The following is a 20,232-nucleotide window of genomic DNA, read 5'->3' as shown; positions in this document are numbered from 1 at the left end:
TCTTCAAATGCTTAATGCACTGATGATATAACTATAAAATTAATATCACAATTGCTTCTTTAGAGTAATCACTATCATTTGATATGAGAACTACATTTGAATTATAACATAATCGGCAAAAATCTATCAACACTACTATCGTTTGTGTTTGACGTTTGCTTAGCGTGAGCACGTAGAATTTACCCGTTCATCAATATTTAAATTTCTCCCGTGTTTCATCAGTTCTCATCATCGTTAACAGTTTACTGTGATTATTGGTAAATGTTTCGCAGTTTACTATAAACTATAATCAAGTGTAATGTAATTTTCGTACAAAAAATTACAAAATAAAGTGTCCGAAATTTGAATTCAATCTGTCCGAAATTTGATTTAGTGTCCGAAGTATGATTTTTATTCGCTTCATTTGAAAAGCATTTTATTCGGTGATTTTTCTATGTTTTCAATCAAATAGCTACCAAAGTAGAAAGCTCAAAAGCATAATGAACTAATTTATTAAAAATATCAACCAAATAATACCTGTGCATAAAGTTTAGACCTGTTTTCTGCATCATATGCCTTAAGCGTCCGAAATATGATTCAAAACGGTATGACTTATTAAAAAAAATGTAACCTTTCAACGTTAAGGTGAAATTTAAGTGGCTATTAAAAGTAAGGTGGGGTAAAAATCGCGATTTTTGAAGATTTTGCTTGAATTTTCAACAGGAATTGTTTATATCGATATTGCAGCGAAATTAAGAATTTTTGGGATAAATTTAATAATTACGCATTAAAAATAACTAACTTTTAATTTTTCACTACTAAAATTCTATTTAAATACACTAATTCAGATGTTCCACTATATCTTGTACTAAATTTTCTCACCATTCAAATGAAAGCAACGGAATTAGCATACGCAGTGTGCTTTTTAGTGTAGAGCCAGTCGATTTTTGGTACTTTCGTATTAGCGTAACCGGAGCCGAAATACAATAGATAGCAATTTTATTGTACACACTGGCACTCAGATATTCTTTATATTGTTGCTGCCTTGTTGTTTATAGTGTTTTGTCATCATTTATTGTTACGAAAATGCAATTTTATGATTTGCTGTATTTAAGTATGAACACAGGAGCGCAATTTTCATTATGTTTTTTTCCGTAATGAAATTTATTTTGAGGGCAACGTAATGGGGACGTAGTCCCCATCAATCGAGGATAAGGAACAGAGGCGGCTATAAGCCGCCGAGGTGAAGCAATCCGAGTCGGCCGCCGACCCGTCGGAAGCGGCGGCCTTTTGCAAGCAATGGTCGGTTCTTTAAATTCGATAATTATTTTTTTTCCATACCTTCATTGCCTCTCAGGCTAAGTTGCAAAAGGTCAATTTTCAGCCAAAAAAATTTTTTCGAGATGAAACCAGATATGAAAATCCGAGACAGCTTAGCGAGGGGGCCAAAATTGAACCGTCATTTTTTTTTTTTACAATCATCTGACTCACATTTGGTCTAAATGATTATTTAAAACTAAACGTCACAACTACATCAATGCTTTGGTCATACGAAATAATACAAAATACAGAATAAGTCATCTATGAATGAGTCGTCTATAAAAGGTGTCCGATGAGATATTGAAGTCAAATAAGTCGAAAACTTCGTGATTATAAATGTATCATGAATTTCCGAGAATTTCGAGAAGCGATATGTAACATGAATATTTAGCGTGCATTGAAATATTAGCCGAGAAACGAATAATTAAGACGATATAAGCTTATTTGTCACGGACTGATCCAAGCAACGATGAACGATGAACGATGTGCGGTGCAGTGTGCTGATTTCAGGCCTGTTGGAATCGTGTGAAAAACACAGGATACTTCGACGAGGCGTTGGGCTCTCCTGTCTGCTCTTCAACGTGGCGCTGGTAGGTGTTATGCGGAATGCGGGCTCCAACGCATGTCAGGCACGATTTTCAACAAGACTAGTCGGTTGATCTCCGTTGCCGACTACGTGGACATAATCGGAAGAACACATGCGATGGTAGCGGACATGTATATCTGACTGAAACACGATTCAAGGCTGATTGGGCTTGGGATCACTGCGTCTAAGACTAAATACATGCAAGCTGGAGGGACTGATCGTAACATAATCCTTCTTGGTAGTAGTGTTGTGATCGATGGCGACTAGCTCGAGGTGGTAGAGGAATTTGTCTACCTTGGCTCGTTGACTACTATGGGCTCCGCAAATACTTAAGGTTCAACAAATTCCGGCCCCGTACGACGTGTATCATGTACAAATCCCTGATTCGCCCGATTGTTTTCTATGGACACGAAGCATGGACGATGCTTGAAAAGCACATGGTGTCTTCGAATACCGAGTGCTCAGAACAATATACGGCGGTATACGGGAAAATGGAGCATGGAGAAGGAGGATGGAACTACGAATTGGCGCAACTCTACAGCGACACAGCATCCAGAATGTTGCCAAGGCTGTACGGGTGTGATGGACAGGGCATGTTGCAAGATAGTCGGACAGCAGCTCTGCAAAAATGGTGTTCGCATCGAATCCGGTGCAGCTATGAACGGGTTCATTGGCGGAACAATGTTGTGAATAAGATCCAATCTCTTCATGGGATGTAGCACCATTGTAAATAAATACACTTCTCGAAGCTTCGTATGAAACCAAGAACCGTAGAAGCTTTAGCCGTGATAGGCGCAACATAGTCGTTGGATCTCAACTCGGAGTCAATAGTAACTTCAACATCACACATTGCATAAACACGCTCCAGTGACACAGACGCTACTAGTGTTCTAAGACGGTGCTTATATGGGTGAACGAAGATTCAACTTCAACGGAAGGTTGTAGACGTCTAGTGCCATGATTACATCGATGTGAAACGATAATCGCACGGTTGTTTACGCTTTAGAATATCGTAGTGGATCCACTTTTCACTTTTCCACTACAATAACAATATCCGATTCACCCTTTTCGTTTTGAATCCAGCTGCATAGCTTCAATTAATTCGCATGGAACCTCGTTCTCGTGCTTTTTGGATTATTCCCAAAATTCGAAAATAACGTATTAATTACGGGATTATATTAATGTTATGCTCGAAGTCGAATGACTGATGGAGAAGAATGGATAAAATATTATTATTTTAGAACTGAAACCATCGAAAGTTTGGTTCTTAACAGTGTTACATAACTGTTTTAATTGATTGTGACATATATCAGGATTATCCATGAGGAGGAGCTATCCCGCCCCAATTTGGACGAACTCTTGTTGAACCCTGTTAGGTTTTCCGGTTGAGTGAGTAATTTTTTCGTTATTAAAAAATATTATAAGTGTACAAAGATTGTTCTACAGATGTGGTGAATGTTGGTATTATGTTAAAGTTTTTTTTCTCTATTATAGTGATTTTCAACACATTTCGGCTGGTTCGTCACTTTTAACTTCCATTTTTGGAAGAATGTCGGGAGTGAGAATTGAACTCGTGATCTCTGCGTGAGAGGTATGGATGTTACCACTACGCCAGATCGCCTCCCGTTATGTTAAAGTTGACAACACATGATTTTGAATGGGATGTACTTCAGCTTCAACACGTGATACAGTACATTTGATTAAAATGCAATGTCCATTGAGTCGCATTAAAGTATATGTCAATCGCATTGAAAATGTCGAATTTTGTACCGGAAGACGGCATGCAGGAAGTATATTGCATTTTTATTTCTGAAGAAAAGTGCAGTTGATAGTTATTGTTTGTTCGTCGAAGCTTACAAAGAATGTGCTCCATCGGTAAGTATGTGTCAAAGGTCGTTTAATGATTCAGAGAAGCTATGATTTTGACTTGGAAATTGAATTGAATTTGAACATGGTAGCCACTGGAATGCGAGAATAGACTCGACAAGATAACTTTGCAGCATAACAACGCCAATCCACATGTTCATAGATCTGTCAATAATTATCCAGAAAGAGTGAACTAGGAGGTTCTACCTCACTCGCCATGTTCCTCAGACATCGCTCCCTCAGATTATTATTTTTTTCCGGCCCATGGCGACGATACTTTCTGAGGAGCGGTTTCGATCTTTTGAAGAAATAAAAAAATGGGCTGATACTTGGAAAACCTTTTCGTTGCGTCATCACTTCCACGAACCCATAATTTGCTACTTCCAAGATGCGAAACAAATATTCTGAGAGTTTCTTTCGAACATCGAGCAATAAGGCTCTGGAACAGCCTGCTACGAACGATCAAATCAACAATCTCATTCCATAAATTCAGAAGAGTGTGTAAAATGCATTCATGTAAATAGATTCATTATAGATAGCCGTAGTAATACATACTTTGAAACCCATTAGATTATTTTTATTATGAAATTTATAGAAATAAATAAATAAATAAAAAAATAAAATAACTGAATCGCTTCGAAACAACCAGATTTCTACCAGCATGGAATTCGTGTATTGCCTGAATGATGGATCAAGGTTGTGGCATACTTAAAACGATGTAGTGATACGTTTTATGTTGCCTTCAGCTTGAGCTTGGGTAGACTGTACAATTCGTAGTTGCTCTCCGTGATTGACCTGAACCAACCAAATTGCACAAAGAATACACAGAATGACGCTTGGGACTAGCAAATCATTCTCGTTGTGCAATTTTCGGTGATTCGAGCTTCAAATGGTCAATAACGACACCGGCCACGTCCTTACAGTCACCAGGGGAAGGGAAGGAATGTTAGTATGATATTCGCCGCCCGAAGGCCAGAAGGGTCGCCTCTATAGCGTGGTTCCCTAGCGTTTATCAAGGAAGGGATAGTTGTGGGAAGTGGGAAGAGGTAATAATCAGGATTCACCGAGGTAAGTGATGTGATTATGTAAACGCGAACTATCGACCACTCTACAAAACGAAATTACGAAAATCTTATGTGTCACTTATGTGTATCTTATAACACTCGAGAGTTATCTTTGGGAAACCTGAGAAGGTAACACAGAGAAGTCCTCCAAAACTAATTGGACCGTCTATACATTTTTTTTAATCGCGCCTACTCATTATCGAATTTCAATCTCGACGTCGAAGAGTTAACTTTGGGAAACCTCACAACGTAACCGAGAGAACTCATCTAAAACCAATCAACAAGGCGGTATATATCATGTTCGCTTTATCGAGAACCAATCGTAACAACGGATAATTATCTTTGGGAAACCTAAGAAGGTAACCGATAGTACTACTCTCCTCGGATCAACAGTGGACATTCCATCCGGAGTACACCAACACTGGGACCAACAGTAATTAAAGAATTGAAGAATAATTTGAATTGAAGAATCACACAATTGAAAAAAAAATCGAGAATAAAAAAATTTCAAAATTTCAAAATTCCAGAATTTTTTAATTTGAGTTCTATAAAAACTATTAGAAACATTGAAAGATACTACTTATCTGGCACTACTGCACGCTCAGCCCATCATGCCGATGATTCCTTTGGCTGTGATACATTCACTACATACTCTCGATGTAGAAAATATAAGAACGAACGAACACATTGCCATATCTCTACTAGACGAAGGCAAACAAACCGCTTGCCATGATAGTTTAAACACGAGAACGAGAACACACTAACACAAAGCAAGCGCAACAAAAATGATAGCTTTCACTATCACCAACAAAGTATGAAAATGGCTTCCTTCAATATTCATCTTCACCGGTGCACCTCAAATGATTAATGACGACGATACCTAAGATTCAAGGAAATATTCACTGGTTTCATAATCCCTACTTAAAACACCTTTCGGAATGTGTGAACTAACTTTGTTTCATATCATCATCCACTCTCTAGCGATTCGAAACATGTCACAATATGTAAGCGAAAGGCAAATGCCAGCATAATTAAATCACACTTATACACGCGAAAACAAAATAAATTCCTCCGCTGAATAAATTCGGATTTTTCTCCAAGATTTCTTTCAGGATGATTCTGATACGTTTTATGTTGCCTTCAATCTCAAAAGTGGTTTGTTTGCGGTTGGAATATATTCGTACAACAATGGGTCGTATTGTGATAATGCGAGTGGATGGTGCAGCAATGGACGACGAGACGTACATTAAAGCGGACGCCAAACAGATCGCCGATCTGGAGTTTTTCGTCGGCAAGTCCCACCTGGACGTTCCAGGGAAGTGCCGGAAGAAGAAAGTCGACAATTGATCCTATAATGAGTAAATATATAACTGGTATTTGGTTTAGAGGATTAATTAATATGCACTGAAAATCTGTTTTCTATTTTCTCGAGTGCGAAGATTGTTCACTATTTATGTGTATGCCCTAGGGTGCCAATGAAAATGGTCATCTCTAATTTCAAAAAGTTACTCTATACAAAATGTTCACCACCTCGAAAAACACCCTATGCCGAATTTCAGCTCAATCGGACTTAAGGGAGAATGGCGCAAAGCGGTCAAAGTTTGAGTTTTTTGGAAATCGAAAAATCACCCAAGGGGAAAGTAAAGGAAATCGGGGTTTTCGAAAAGAAGTTTTGATGCAAAATGTTTTAAAATTGCATGAAAAGTCGAGATCTAGTGTCATCCCGAAATTTTTTTTTGTCAAAAATCGGCATTCTGTGACTTAGTTTTTTTTCGGAGTACGAAACGAAAAGTATGGTTTTGGGTGCCAATAAAAAATAGTTATCTCGATTTTTCATTCGGAACTTTTCGCGAAATGTTGATAATATACCCTATGCAAAATATTAGCTCATTCGGGCTTCATTTACTGGTGTCACAAACGTTGAAATTTGAGTTTTTTTGAAAATAAAAAAATCACCGGAAATCGAGGTTTTCAAAAAAAAAGTCACAGAATGCCGATTTTTGACAAAAAAAAAAAATTTCGGGATGACATTTTGCATCAAAATTTCTTTTCGAAAACCCCGATTTCCTTTACCTTCCCCTTGCGTGATTTTTCGATTTCCAAAAAACTCAAACTTTGACCGCTTTGCGCCACTCTCCCTTAAGTCCGATTGAGCTGAAATTCGGCATAGGGTGTTTTTTCGAGGCGGTGAACATTTTGTATAGGGTAACTTTTGGAAATTTTAGGGTCGATTTTTCCCATACATTCATTGGAACCCTAGTATGCCCATACTATGTACGAACCCCATACATGGGGTATATTTACATGAAGTAAATGCTTCGTTAAGACATTTAATACTCTCACTAATCAGAATGAACATGGTCCACCCTTTCTAATCATCAGGAAGAAAATACGAAATAATTTTTTTTCAATAATCCTTACAAACTGGTGTTTTTTTTCCTATATCATATAACACGTTTACAGTTGCGAAAACAGTAGTTAATAATAAATCACCTGTAATCTTCTTCGTCGTCCGAATAACTTTCATCCTGTTGATCTTTCCACTCTTCTTACTACTTTGTTCGGCCAAAGCTTCCATTTTTAATGCAGTGGGAAACCTTCAATTAATCAACTGAACCCATTATAATATTCGCGCAAAATGGAAGTTTTTTTGTCGCTCGTTGTTGATTTTCCATTTAGAGGGAAGTTCAATTGAATGGAACATTTCCGGTAAGTGCATGTAATCCATATTGATCGCTTCAGTTTCGTGTTTGTGGGAATTGTAGTATTATTTGCGATTGCACAGATTCCAGGGCACTTCAGAAGGTCTCTGTAGAAGATTACTAGATATTCATTTTCACTACTCTACACGAATAAATTAACTGTCCAAGCTGGCACGATTAATGACAGCTCCAGACATTTACGGAATAAGTGAAAGTGTGCGAACTCCAGTGGATATCGATTAGATAACACTGCCGTAGATTTTTGACTGTCATTACCGCGATCTGCTGTTTACGCGTACATTTACGATAATCGATCTATTCCCACGAAACGCGGCCGACCACCCCACAGAGGATCGTAAAACTGTAAGTCGAACGACATCATAACGACAGAATCGCGGAAGAGATTAGCTAATCTTCCACTCATCGTCGTAATGGGAAGAAGTGCTCATATTTCGTTCAAATGTTCCCTAGTCAACAATTTCAGTCAACATTACACCTCCTGGGCGTACCCTGCGACAGAAATGTATACGTCGTGAAGGCACAGTAATTCAAGCGTGAAGCCCCAGCGAGCTTGCAGACGTTCCTCGTATCTCCTGGGCCCCAATCGTGCTCAATCATGCGTCATCACGCGGCTGTCTGCAATTTGATACGCATTTTCAGTTCAACTGCAAGTTTTTTTTCCTATCTCTTATATCGACCTCTGTGGCCTTTTATTGCTTAATATCCGAACGCCCCGATGAAACGTTGTTTAGATTGATCACGAAGATCTTCTCATTGCCCCTGGCGCTCAAAAAAACGGAGGAATGATTGGAGGGACGGTCGGGGTGGAAATCGCAACGAATCTTTTGTCGAGGGCATCTTTCACTAGCAGCGAGTGAGAAACACTTTCACTCTTGGAAATGCTAAACAACGAAAAACTCGCAAAGTAGCATCATCGTCATCCCACATAGCCCTCCGGCGAATGATTCGTGGTGTTTTTTTTATGTTGCTCCACGAGTTGCTGCTCTCGTTTCCGTGTGAAATGACTTCTTCCTATGCGCAAACATAACCGTGGACTGTGACTTATGAGAGTTGCGTCATTTTCGTGAGGTTTTACATTCTTAGAAACGTAAAATGATTCCATTTCGATTCAGGATCTATACTGCTTATAGTATTGTTATATCATTTATTAGGATAAGTGTGATACGTCATTAAAAAATCGTAGAAAGATGTAGATGGCGTTACCCTGGATGAATCTATCTAATTTCTAAACATAGAAAATTATGAATTAAATGTGTGACGCCGATTTAATCGAGAAACAGCATTTTCTGACCTATAACGGTGATAAGCCCAAAGTCCATCATTATTTATCATATGCTGCTAGCTGTCTGATTTATACACTCGACAAAAAATTAGAGGAAGAAGCCGGAAATTTTAAGTGATTTGTGAGATGCTGTAACTTCGTGAAAAATCAACGCATATCGATCGGATGTATATCATTTCGAAGCTACAAGTTTCAAATATTAGAATATTTTACGTACAAATTTTTATCTTTGTATGTGTAGGTGTAGTTGGCAACAATATCGGGAAGAAATGAAAAATCGATTTTCTCTGTTCTTTCAAAGATTTTCTGGACTAACATATAACCAACTCAATAGTAAATACAATTAACCTTATCAACTAGCTTTCATTTGGTTTCTAGAACGTTTCTGTAGGACTTTTCCATACAGAGATATTTCAGTTTGGATGAAAAATTATCCCTTAATCTTTGATGATGTATTATTCAATAAACAACCATCCCATCGCACATCGAAAGGCAGTTTTGAAAACTACAAAAAAAAATCTGCACAAGGATAATTTGTTACTTTGACGAAAAAAAAATATTTACATTGTTTTGCATCGATTTCAAAAAAGTGCCAAAAACAGGATTTTTATAGTGCTTTACTAATATTGCAGTAAGTTCTAATGTTTGCAGGTAAATTTTTAGCCTAGTGTATTTCCTAAAAATCTGTGAACGTTGTGAACAATCAACTTTAATACAGGTTTTTTCAGATTAAACGCTCACGCAACGAATTTTAATAACAAAAGTGAACCGATTTTTATTTAAAAAAAGAAAATAAAGCTTATTTTCGGACATTTTCGATGTTACCACCTCTTTTTTCCATAACCCTTTTCAAACGATGAACAAAATTCTCCATGCACAACTCTAACATTACGACTTCGATGCTGTTGAAAATCTGAGTTATTTCTTCTTTAAGTTCTTCCAAATTTTGTGGCTTATTAACATAGCAACGGTCCTTCACGTACCCCCAGAGGAAGAAATTTACGACGAGAAATGTTGAAATTCTTACCATAAGAGGACGAAGTTTCATTAAGGCTTCGGTTGCTCGAGTAATACGAATTTACCAAAAATACACTTTGTTGAAAATTGTACATCTTGACACTAAAAACCATCCGATCAGATTGAACGAGTAGCCGAATATTATCGTCCCGAAGTGGGGAATGCAGTGTTACCATCGACGGAGCGAAAAAAAAAATTAATAAGGAGCTATTCGATTTTTTTGCGCGAGCGTTCAATCTGAAAGACCCTGTATGAATTTTTGGGATAAAATTAAAAATAACGCGTTAAAAATGACCAACTTTTAAGTTTTTCACTTCCAAAATGTTATTTAAGTCCACTAATTTAGACGAAAATCTTCTTACGTAGCGTACTTTTTAATGTAGAAACAGTATAAGGCAACAGAGTCCGAAACAAAAAAAAACCTATAACTCTGTCATTGTTGAAATTCGATCATATGCGTAGGGGGATTTTTTTTTTCAGCAAATACTATCACTTCCTGAGAGATTCTGGATAAATTATTTTTTTCATGCGAGGAAGGCGTTTTCTGACTTCAAGGGGATAAATCAAAAATTAAAATTTTCTTCCAAATAAAAAATTGTTTTGACTCGATTGTATACAGGATTCGAATATATACAGTGAAAAGAAATCCGAGACTGTATATAATCGAGTCCACCATGTAAAAACTAGAGCAGTACTTGGTTTAAAAATTCTAAAAGAAAAATTTAAAATTTGGAAACTTTGAAAAAATTTGAAAAAAAACTATTGTTTTGTACCGCTTATTAATGTCAGAAAAATATGCATATCTTGAAAAGACGTAGGAAAACATTTAAATACAAATTGGGGCTGCACTGGATCTCAAAATAAAAAAAAATGTCTAAATTTCTTATTTGGTCCCTATACAATATTTTCCATAGTGCTTGTGTTTTGGTTTGGGGGTTTTTTGTACCTCCTTACCCAACGCTCTCTACTCAAACATCGAGTTCAATATCAAAAACTCGACAAACATCGATGAGTTCTCACGAATGATGCTACTATAGTTTTCATAAAGTGAGATCTGATGTTGTGTCCCTTTCTGTTAGCGACTCTAGTATAAAAGAGAAGTGATACCGGTCGGTTCATTATTCATAATGAACTACATTCTTCATTTATTGATTACTTCCAAATACTAAAAGGATAACATTGCTGAGTACGAAAAAATTCCACAACGTAGCATATTCCCACAAAATGTACACCTCAGAAGTAGTTGAAACAAAAAATGATAATAGGGGACTGTTATTCAACGTTAGTTGTCAGATCTTACAAATTAACTTACCGGAGTGCGTGGTAGTGTGCGGACCATGGGTCATATACTTGGAACTCGGCCGCTGCTTGCTACTATTGTCGAACCAGTTGAGTACGTCCAGTACTGCTTGAGGATTTTTCTTCTGTTCCTGCTTGCTAATGTTGGAATTCTTCAGCATAAGCGCCCATTGCTCTGGCATACCCTGTAAATCAGAAGAAACGAACGGCGCATTAGTATCGGTATGGAATTATAAACAATTTAAGTCCGATAAACATGACTGGGGTTTTCTGAAATAGAGATGAGAATAGAGTGGAAGCTAAGAACACGCGCAACTAGTTTATCAATGAAACATAGACCGACATGCAACATAGAGTTTCCACAATTCCATCGGTTCAAACCACCTTTCGGATTGAAAACAAAAGAGTTCGGAACAACAATCGTGAGAAATAAATTTAATGTCTAAAACCGGCAAGTGCGTTTCCAGGGGAGCAGTAAACGATTTAATTCCTTTCCGATTAAAATTCAAACAAAAACTAGCGAGGTGCTGTTTGATTGGTCGGTCGGTTGGTTGGTTACTCGAACGTTTCTGCTGAGTTACGTGCTTATAGCAGAGAAACGTATTGCAATTCTATAGTTCAGCAGTTCGCAGATTTTTTTTTGTAATTTTTTGCTGTTACACCGAACAGCTTGGGCACTGGGCTGATGGATCTTTTTGTTGTGTATTTTTGTCGGTTTTCCAGAGAACACGAGGGAAGCGAATCGGTAGTAATCGGAGATATGCCGATGGCCGCAGTTATATGGAGGAGGTGCAGCTCAATTGGCTTGGCTGATGAAATTCATACGCTTCACGTGTTTGGCAGCAGTTAGGCGGCGGGGGGCGGTGGTTTGGAACTCGTGATTTTCGAACACTCGCTTGGATGGCTGAGTATGCGGATTAGTCTGAACTTTTTATAGTGTGACTAGCGGCCCGTCCCATGTTTTCCCAAGTTTCCCGCATACTCACTGAAACAAATGAGCCCTGGTGTTGTTTGGTTTGTTCAAATTGATTATTCAATCTTTCCACTTAAACGCGCTGGAAAAGGGAGTTGTATGTATGTAGGGTGTATGCATGTCTTCTATCTCTCTGTCTCTCTTTTCTCTCTCAGAAAATTTTAAAATTACCTTTTAGCCTCGAGGAAGCCAGTTGACTGACTGGCTAGAGCGAGAATAGAATTTAAATTTTCTTCTTACTCTTATAGAGGTTTGAAACACCAAAGTTCATTTTCCTCTTACCTTAAAAAGTCCAATGAGGATAGCAAAACTAACTCTCTCGTAACCTTTGAAAGAACGATTTTTAAAGTTATTTAATGGCATATTCATTCTACAGTTTTGCATTTTTATAATTATTTGTAGGACAACCTATTTAAGTAGCATTGTGAGAAACATATCAGCCATTTCTCCATCAAAATCGAAAAAATCGAATTTTTGTTTTTTGCATTTTTGAGTACTTATGCCCTAGGAAATGTTATCCCAAAAGTATTTTTCGTAAAAATGGATTATCTGAAGCGTTACATAACCGTTTTTCATATTCCTTTATTCCATTTTTTTGAGCTTCTAAACAACGATTTTTCATGTAAAATAACTTATTTTTAAAAAAGACCGCCATTTTGGAATTTTTTTCGAATTTTCAAAAACTATGCAACGCCTCAGGTACTGCCTTAAAGCTTCAAAATATTCATTGGAATTTGTTCTACGACACCCCGTTGCTTCTGTACTACGGATCCAGCTGTCAACATTGTTATAATTATTATTCGTGCATTAAAAAAATGGAAAATACAACTTCATATAAACCTTAAACAATAACCAAAATACCCGAACACAGAAGTGTATATAATATTGCCATGCCTGGAAATAATCTAATTATTTGTTAATTTGTGTTGTGTTATTTGTAGTACCATAAACCGGGGGCAAATTGATCACGATTTTCAGAAAAATGTAAATATTTCCGAAATTTTTTGTTAGATTTAAACCTAATTATTTTTGAAATCAGTACTGGTGCTAAGGCCACAAAACGTTATGGAATTTGTTGAAAAAAATCCTTGAGCGTTAATTTGGAAATTTTTTAGCAGAAAATTTCAAAATTTTGCTTCGGGGTGAAATTGATAAATCTATGTTTTTCAGGATTTTCTAGTGTCAAACGCACAAAAATGTATACAAAATCTATTATTTCTTCACCTACGGTAATTTGAATGAGATTTGAACACTGATCTGTAGGTCATCTGGAGACCATTCCGGTTATCCTAATGTGAAATCCTTGAAATTGTCACCAATAAGCTAGTTTTTCCAAACCAAGACGTTCGATATGTCGCATGATGGGATTCGGTTCTGGTCATGCGTCGTGCTGTTTTTGTAAAATAGTATGTTTTTTACTTGTTTGAATAGTAATTACAAGTATTTGAATGCTTATTCAACTCATCAAGTATCGGCTAGAAGTGGATTAATATGTTTAGCGTCTATAAATATTGGTTTTGATTTGTTGAAAATATGTTTCTTTACCATAGTTGAAAATGAAAACGAAAATGCTATTTAGAAAAATATTGTTTTTATGAAATTTAATAAGGGATTCGTTGAGAGCCATTGGCAAAAAGAACCTTCAGATGATGCTTGAACATGTCAGATCAAAAAATTTTAAAATTAAATTAAACTAAATTGCTCTGAAAATTTATGTTTGTTTTCATCAATTTGCCCCCGGATGACGGTACCGTGTTCTTTGTAGCACCGGGGTGAGATTGGATCAAATCGAAAGAAATTGCAGTTAGTGATATATAGACAAGTATTGCAAATATTTTTGAAAGCTGTGAACCGTTTAGGAGGAGATATATTTTCCAGTGCATAATACTTTACTGTAATACAAATAGTTATTGTTTAGTAATTTATCAAAATTTGATGTATTTACACATCAAGCTTTGACCCATTCTCATCCCCATCGACGGTACTTTAGCGAATTAATCTAATCCGGCGAACAAAACAGTAGAAAATTAGTAACTTCGATTTTCAACTTTTGTTTCATTGATTTAACGTTTTATAATACCTGCAACAAATATTCAGAACCCATGTGACCTATCGTCAGAACTTTCTAATTTTGTAAAGTGACGAAGGTTTCACCGTGATAATTTTATGTCTTTTTCGTACCAGAAGGGAGCACACATATACCAGGTGAGAGACGAACCAACCTACGGCTTGAAGTCTCTATAATAAAGAGCAAAAAAATGTACCAGGTGTTATTTGTATACTTCTATGCGAGCCCTAGTTAATGAATTAAAGTTTCACATACTATAGTGGAACCAATGTGATAGAAGACACGATAAGTCACCAAATAAAACTTAATTATTGTATACTGATCAGTGTCAAATTCACGCCCAAATCCTTCAACGTTGGGACACCATTTTTGACATCATCGGTCACATAATCGCGCTCGACGGGTTTGGTGTGTAAGTCTCCCAACGGGAACGAGATGCAAACGAATTTTGTAAATCTCACCTTCATCATGAAAGTAGGATCGTCCCGTAAACGCCAATAGCTCTACCAGCTTTCATTCTTGCACATCACCTGGTGGAACCAATCGATCATTTCCGACAACTTGTACCGGCGTAGACCAACAGTCTGATAGATTTGGTCTGGCTGTCCGGGCAACATTCGAACAGTATTGCTGTTTGTCGGTGCGCTTGGACCACAATGGCATGTCGCGGAGCGATCTTCCTGGTACATACCTAATGGGCGGAATATGACCGCCTCGAGGAACTCACAAACCGCAAGTTCACATATTTACTCTTGTGTGTACCTCCGAGGAGAAAATTTTTGTCGATTAGATTTGTGACATAAGTTGAATTTTGTCACTGTTCACTTTAATCGATTTACGTGTTGGCTACTCATGCATTTGCAGATTTTCAGCTGATTTTCTTCAACATTTCATTGACATGCAACAAAGCAAGCTGTTCACTGCTAATTCTCTTTCTGCGGGTGCTGGCTCGTTCTCACACAAAAAACACATCGCAGCTGCTCACTCTCTCACTCTGTTTGTGTTTACGTCAAGAATACGACCATTTACGACCGTTTACGACTGTTCACGACGACCGCGCTTTATTTTTTAGCGATTTTATTTATAGTAAGATTGTGTTTTATGGTGCATTAATTTTTTGGAATGATTTATGCTTCAGGATTCGATTGGTGTGATTATGACCTTTGAACGTATATGATATTGTAGACGTGAATTGTCACACAATTTTTGAACAAAGTTTTTACAACTTTTTCACAAAATATTAGTAATTATTTTCTCGCAAATGTGTATCCGATTAGAGGGAACCAATCAAATTTAACCAAAAACAGCCAAACAGGTTGGCCAAAAAAGTGTCCAAAAACTGATAACACATATTCAAATAAATTTCGCGATTTCATCAAAATCAAATCAAAACATTCTTCTGATTTTTCGATTTCTGAAAGTTCAATAGAAATTGATAAATGCTATCCAAAGCAGAACTGATTTCTTACGTCCCAGTTCTAACTGAACCTAACTTTAAGCTCATGCGCTCACTGCCACAAGTTTTCTCCGCGCCACAATGACACAAAAAAGAGATTAATTATCTAATTTAACACATCTAATCGATTGGATCATAGGGAAGCAAAAAAAGCGAATCCGATTGTTATTGGCTTATGTCATCAAGCGCGGTTCGAGCCTTTCCGTCATGCAAATCTGTGTTGTGATAGCAAGGTATGGCATAATTTCTCCTCTGACAGTTTAATGATTGGTAGGTTTTCCTTTTCAGCGGACCTGTTTTTTTTGACAAATCAATGAAAGCAATAACGATAATAAAAGAAGAAAAAAGGCTTGCGAATTACACGAAGTCTGATTGGCATGCAAAAAAAAAAGTTGCAGAAAAGAGATCATTGTATTTTTGCGACTAGTCTGTGGAAAATGTCATGAGGAGTGGGGTCTGCGCTGTGTTGTTAGTGTCTAACTGGATTATTTTGAATTTCGAATGATATAGAATTGTATTCAATACATTCGATGAGTGTATTTTTAGTAACATTATTTATTAATAATCGAAATTTTGATCGAAGATTGATGACTTTGACAGAGCTGATAATAGACTGTATTTTCAAGTCATTTGATATTTTTTAAATTTGTTATGAACACGATTCAGAAATATAGTGTTGACTATTATTACTGTTATTTTTTTTTTAAATTTTGTACTGTGTATTTTCATTAAATTTGTTATTTCATTAGCAAAACTAATGGTACGAATCGAGTGTTTCTCGCCAAGATAACATGTTATCAGATTGTCATGAAATATTAAGCGGTTCTTATATTTCTGAACTGAACTTTTTTTTTTTTTTTTTGCGGAACTTTTTCGCGTATGTTATTTCACAGCAACATATACACGTAATCTTAATCGTTATTATGACGATCGATTTCCTCTTTCTAAGCCCAAAGGTGATCGATCGAATGAACGTCATACCATGTCATTCCAATGACAGCTCTCTTTCGCCATCTGCTCCTGCTCCATGGTTCTCAAATGGGGATCAACATAGGGTAGGAGCCTGCCTGTTGGTCTCAAATGTTCCTATCTCACGCCTCCACGAAGATCATATGACGACATTTTTAGATCGGGCGTGAACTGGAAACACACACCTGGTCTTGGCTCCGAGAACGGGTGTCGAAAGTGGCTAAGTGAGGGGGTGCGAGCGAGTCAGAGCGCTATATCTCTCCCGGGGAAGGCCTCCCGGGTCATGGAGGCCTTGCCAACCCGCTGTCTCCCGGGCAAAGGAGATACACCCAATAAAATGGAGCTACGATCACGAAGAATAATTAGAATGCGATCACCCGAGGAGGGTCCCCGAACTGGAGCTGGTCCTGGAACGGGCGTAAGAGCGAGCGGCCAGCGGCTGGAGGGCGATGTGCAAGAGCGGGCCACCAGCCGGGTTCAACCCGAAGAGCTACCGCCACACGGAAACAGCAGCCATCGACATCACCCAAGAAACGCTGCGCCTACGAGACGTGTTGCGACTGCCAGACGACAGTCGTCCACACTTGTGGGTACCACTAGGCGCCGGATCATGTGGACACACGAAATGAATGAATTCGTGATCCGCGCCTATTACATCTGCACTGCTTTGGAGACGGACATGAGCGGTCGCCCTCGAATACTAACAATGTTCGAGGAAGCGTATCCAGAGTTCGTCGGGAGGCTTGATCAGAACGCGATGAACGCGAGGCGTAGAGCGATAGTACGCAACAACATGCTCTCCCAAACGCAAATCGACGAGATCAAGCAGCAGGTGCAGAGAGAAATAAGCTCCAGGAACAACAGAGCAAGCGATGTGTGTAAAAAAAAATCTCTCCCGGGGAAGGCCTCCCGGGTCATGGAGGCCTTGCCAACCCGCTGTCTCCCGGGCAAAGGAGATACACCCAGAAAATGGAGCTAAGGTCAAGACGAATACTACGAATGCGATCACCCGAGGAGGGTCCCCGAACTGGAGCTGGTCCTGGAACGGGCGTAAGAGCGAGCGGCCAGCGGCTGGAGGGCGATGTGCAAGAGCGGGCCACCAGCCGGGTTCAACCCGAAGAGCTACCGCCACACGGAAACAGCAGCCATCGACATCACCAACGAAACGCTGCGCCTACGAGGCGTGTTGCGACTGTCAGACGACAGTCGTCCACACTTGTGGGTACTACTAGGCGACGGATCATGTGGACACATGAAATGAATGAATTCGTGATCCGCGCCTATTACATCTGCACTGCTTTGGAGACGGACATGAGCGGTCGCCCTCGAATACTCGCAATGTTCGAGGAAGCGTATCCAGAGTTCGTCGGGAGGCTTGACCAAAACGCGATGAACGCGAGGCGTAGAGCGATTGTACGCAACAATATGCTCTCCCAAACGCAAGTCGACGAGATCAAGCAGCAGGTGCAGAGAGAACTAAGCTCCAGAACAAGCAGAGCAAGCGATGTGTCGAGACGAAGTTCAGTACGGCTGAGCAATTCATTCGCGAGTGGGGCACGCGAATCAGCACCAGTGGAGGCCACAGTACAACAACCCCCTGAGCCGGAAGATCCACAGCCAGATCAACAACTACTACGCGATCTGGTCTTCCATTACGACGAGGCGATCTCACAGTTCCGCGACACGGACCCTTTGTCGCGCCCCAGGATCCCGAAGTTGCAGCATTCCCGCAGGCTGACAAGTGCAGTAAAGCTCATGAACGAGCACGTTCTTCCGCTGCACTTGGTTGATGCTGAGAACATGGAGGAGCTGCAACTGAAAGTTTACTGTGCTGCTGTGGCGACCGCCAAAAGTTTAGGATACCGTATTAGGCCAAGAGGCGGACTGCTCCAACATCTCCGTGAAAGGCGTGAGCCTCCATGGCGAAGGAGATTGGAGCAACGGATCCTAAACAAGCGCGCCGCAATTGGAAGACTGATGGCGTACAAAAGAGGCAGCAGATCGGCGAAATTATGTCGCCAAGTTGCTGTGATCGTGCGGCCTACTGAACTTCGCCAGCTGGGAGCTCACCAGCTGACGGAAAAACTCGACACACTGGTACAGCAATTGAGCGTCCTAACTAAACGGCTGAAACGTTACTCTGACTCTGCAAAGCGCCAGGAACAAAATCGGATGTTCAGAGATAACGAAAAAGCGTTCTACGACCACATTAGCGACGAGAAGCCCGACTACCGCGAAGGTTTGCCAGATATTAGCGATGTGACGAACTTCTGGGCTGGTATTTGGGAGACCCCAGTAGAACATCGCGACGGGCAAATGTGGTTAAGACGGGAGGAGGAGAGTTGTGGTGAAATTGGAGAGATGCCAGCTATCATCGTCGGAGAGAACGATGTCCGCGAAGCCTCGCGGTACCTGAGGAACTGGGCAGCACCGGGCCCCGATGGTGTCCAGAACTTTTGGCACAAGAAGCTGACCGTCGCACATCCAAAGATAGCTGAGTGCTTCAACAAGGTGCTACGTGACCCACACAACCTTCCTGAATTCGCCACCCGTGGCGTCACCTTCCTCCTCCCGAAAGACAGCAACACATTGAACCCATCAAAGTACAGACCGATAACGTGCCTATCGAGTCTGTACAAAATACTGAGCAGCATAATTACCGCCAAAGTTTCTGCTCACTGCGAACAGCATCACATCATCGCAGAAGAGCAGAAAGGATGCAGGAAAAATACGCATGGCTGCAAAGACCAGGCCATCATCGACGCAGCCATAGTCGGCCAGGCGGTATATAACCAGCGGAACCTAAGTATGGCCTACATCGATTACAGGAAGGCTTATGACTCCATACCTCACTCGTTTCTCGTCCGGGTATTGGAGCTCTACAAAATTGATCCCGTCGTCGTTAGGTTCCTGCAGCATGCGATGAGGCAGTGGAGTACGTCTCTGCACCTCAGTGATGGGGAAAATGTGTTGCAGTCTAGAACGCTGCAGATAAAGAGGGGGATATTCCAAGGCGACTCTTTCAGCCCGCTTTGGTTTTGTCTGGCACTGAACCCCCTCAGTAGGACGCTCAATAGAAACGGTCATGGCTATAAAATAAGGTATGGCGACGGCGCCCACGAAGAAGTGACCCATACCTTTTACATGGACGATCTCAAGGTCTACGCTGATTCACGTCAGCGTCTAGGTGTAGCTATCCGGGTTGTCGAAGACATAAGCAGGGACATCTGTATGGAGTTCGGCCTCGACAAGTGTCGCTGTGTCCACCTGCTGAAAGGACAACTTACCGAATCCGGAGGCTACGAGGTCTATGACGGCGAGTTTATAAGAGACATGGTTCGTGGCGAATCCTATAAATATCTTGGATTCCGACAGCTCACCGGGATTCGCCACTCCGACATCAAGACGGAGCTGCGAGACAAGTTCTTGAGTCGAGTGAACTGTGTCCTGAGGACTTTCCTCAACGCGGGGAACAAGGTACGCGCGATCAACACATTCGCGGTTCCCCTGCTGACCTTCAGTTTTGGTGTAGTCAAATGGAGCAAAACTAACCTAGAGGACCTTGAGAGGAGGATGAGGAAAGCATTCAAAGAGGCCGGAATGCACCATCCTCAATCGGCACTGGAGAGA

The 20,232-nt window shown here is 39.8% G+C and overlaps 1 protein-coding gene across 3 annotated transcripts in view; it reads right to left on the bottom strand.

Moving 5' to 3' along the window:
* Positions 1-20,232, bottom strand: part of LOC129775164 (serine/threonine-protein kinase Pak) — a 99,292-nt gene that overhangs the window by 20,210 nt on the left and 58,850 nt on the right. For all 3 annotated transcript variants that reach the window (XM_055779534.1, XM_055779535.1, XM_055779536.1), the window contains one exon: positions 11,150-11,321. In XM_055779534.1, the coding sequence (XP_055635509.1) occupies positions 11,150-11,321 (172 nt within the window). The remainder of the gene's footprint in view (positions 1-11,149; positions 11,322-20,232) is intronic.

The sequence above is a fragment of the Toxorhynchites rutilus genome, chromosome 3 (genome assembly GCF_029784135.1).
Source record: "Toxorhynchites rutilus septentrionalis strain SRP chromosome 3, ASM2978413v1, whole genome shotgun sequence".
NCBI lineage: Eukaryota > Metazoa > Arthropoda > Insecta > Diptera > Culicidae > Toxorhynchites > Toxorhynchites rutilus.
This window is presented reverse-complemented; position numbering and strand designations above follow the sequence as displayed.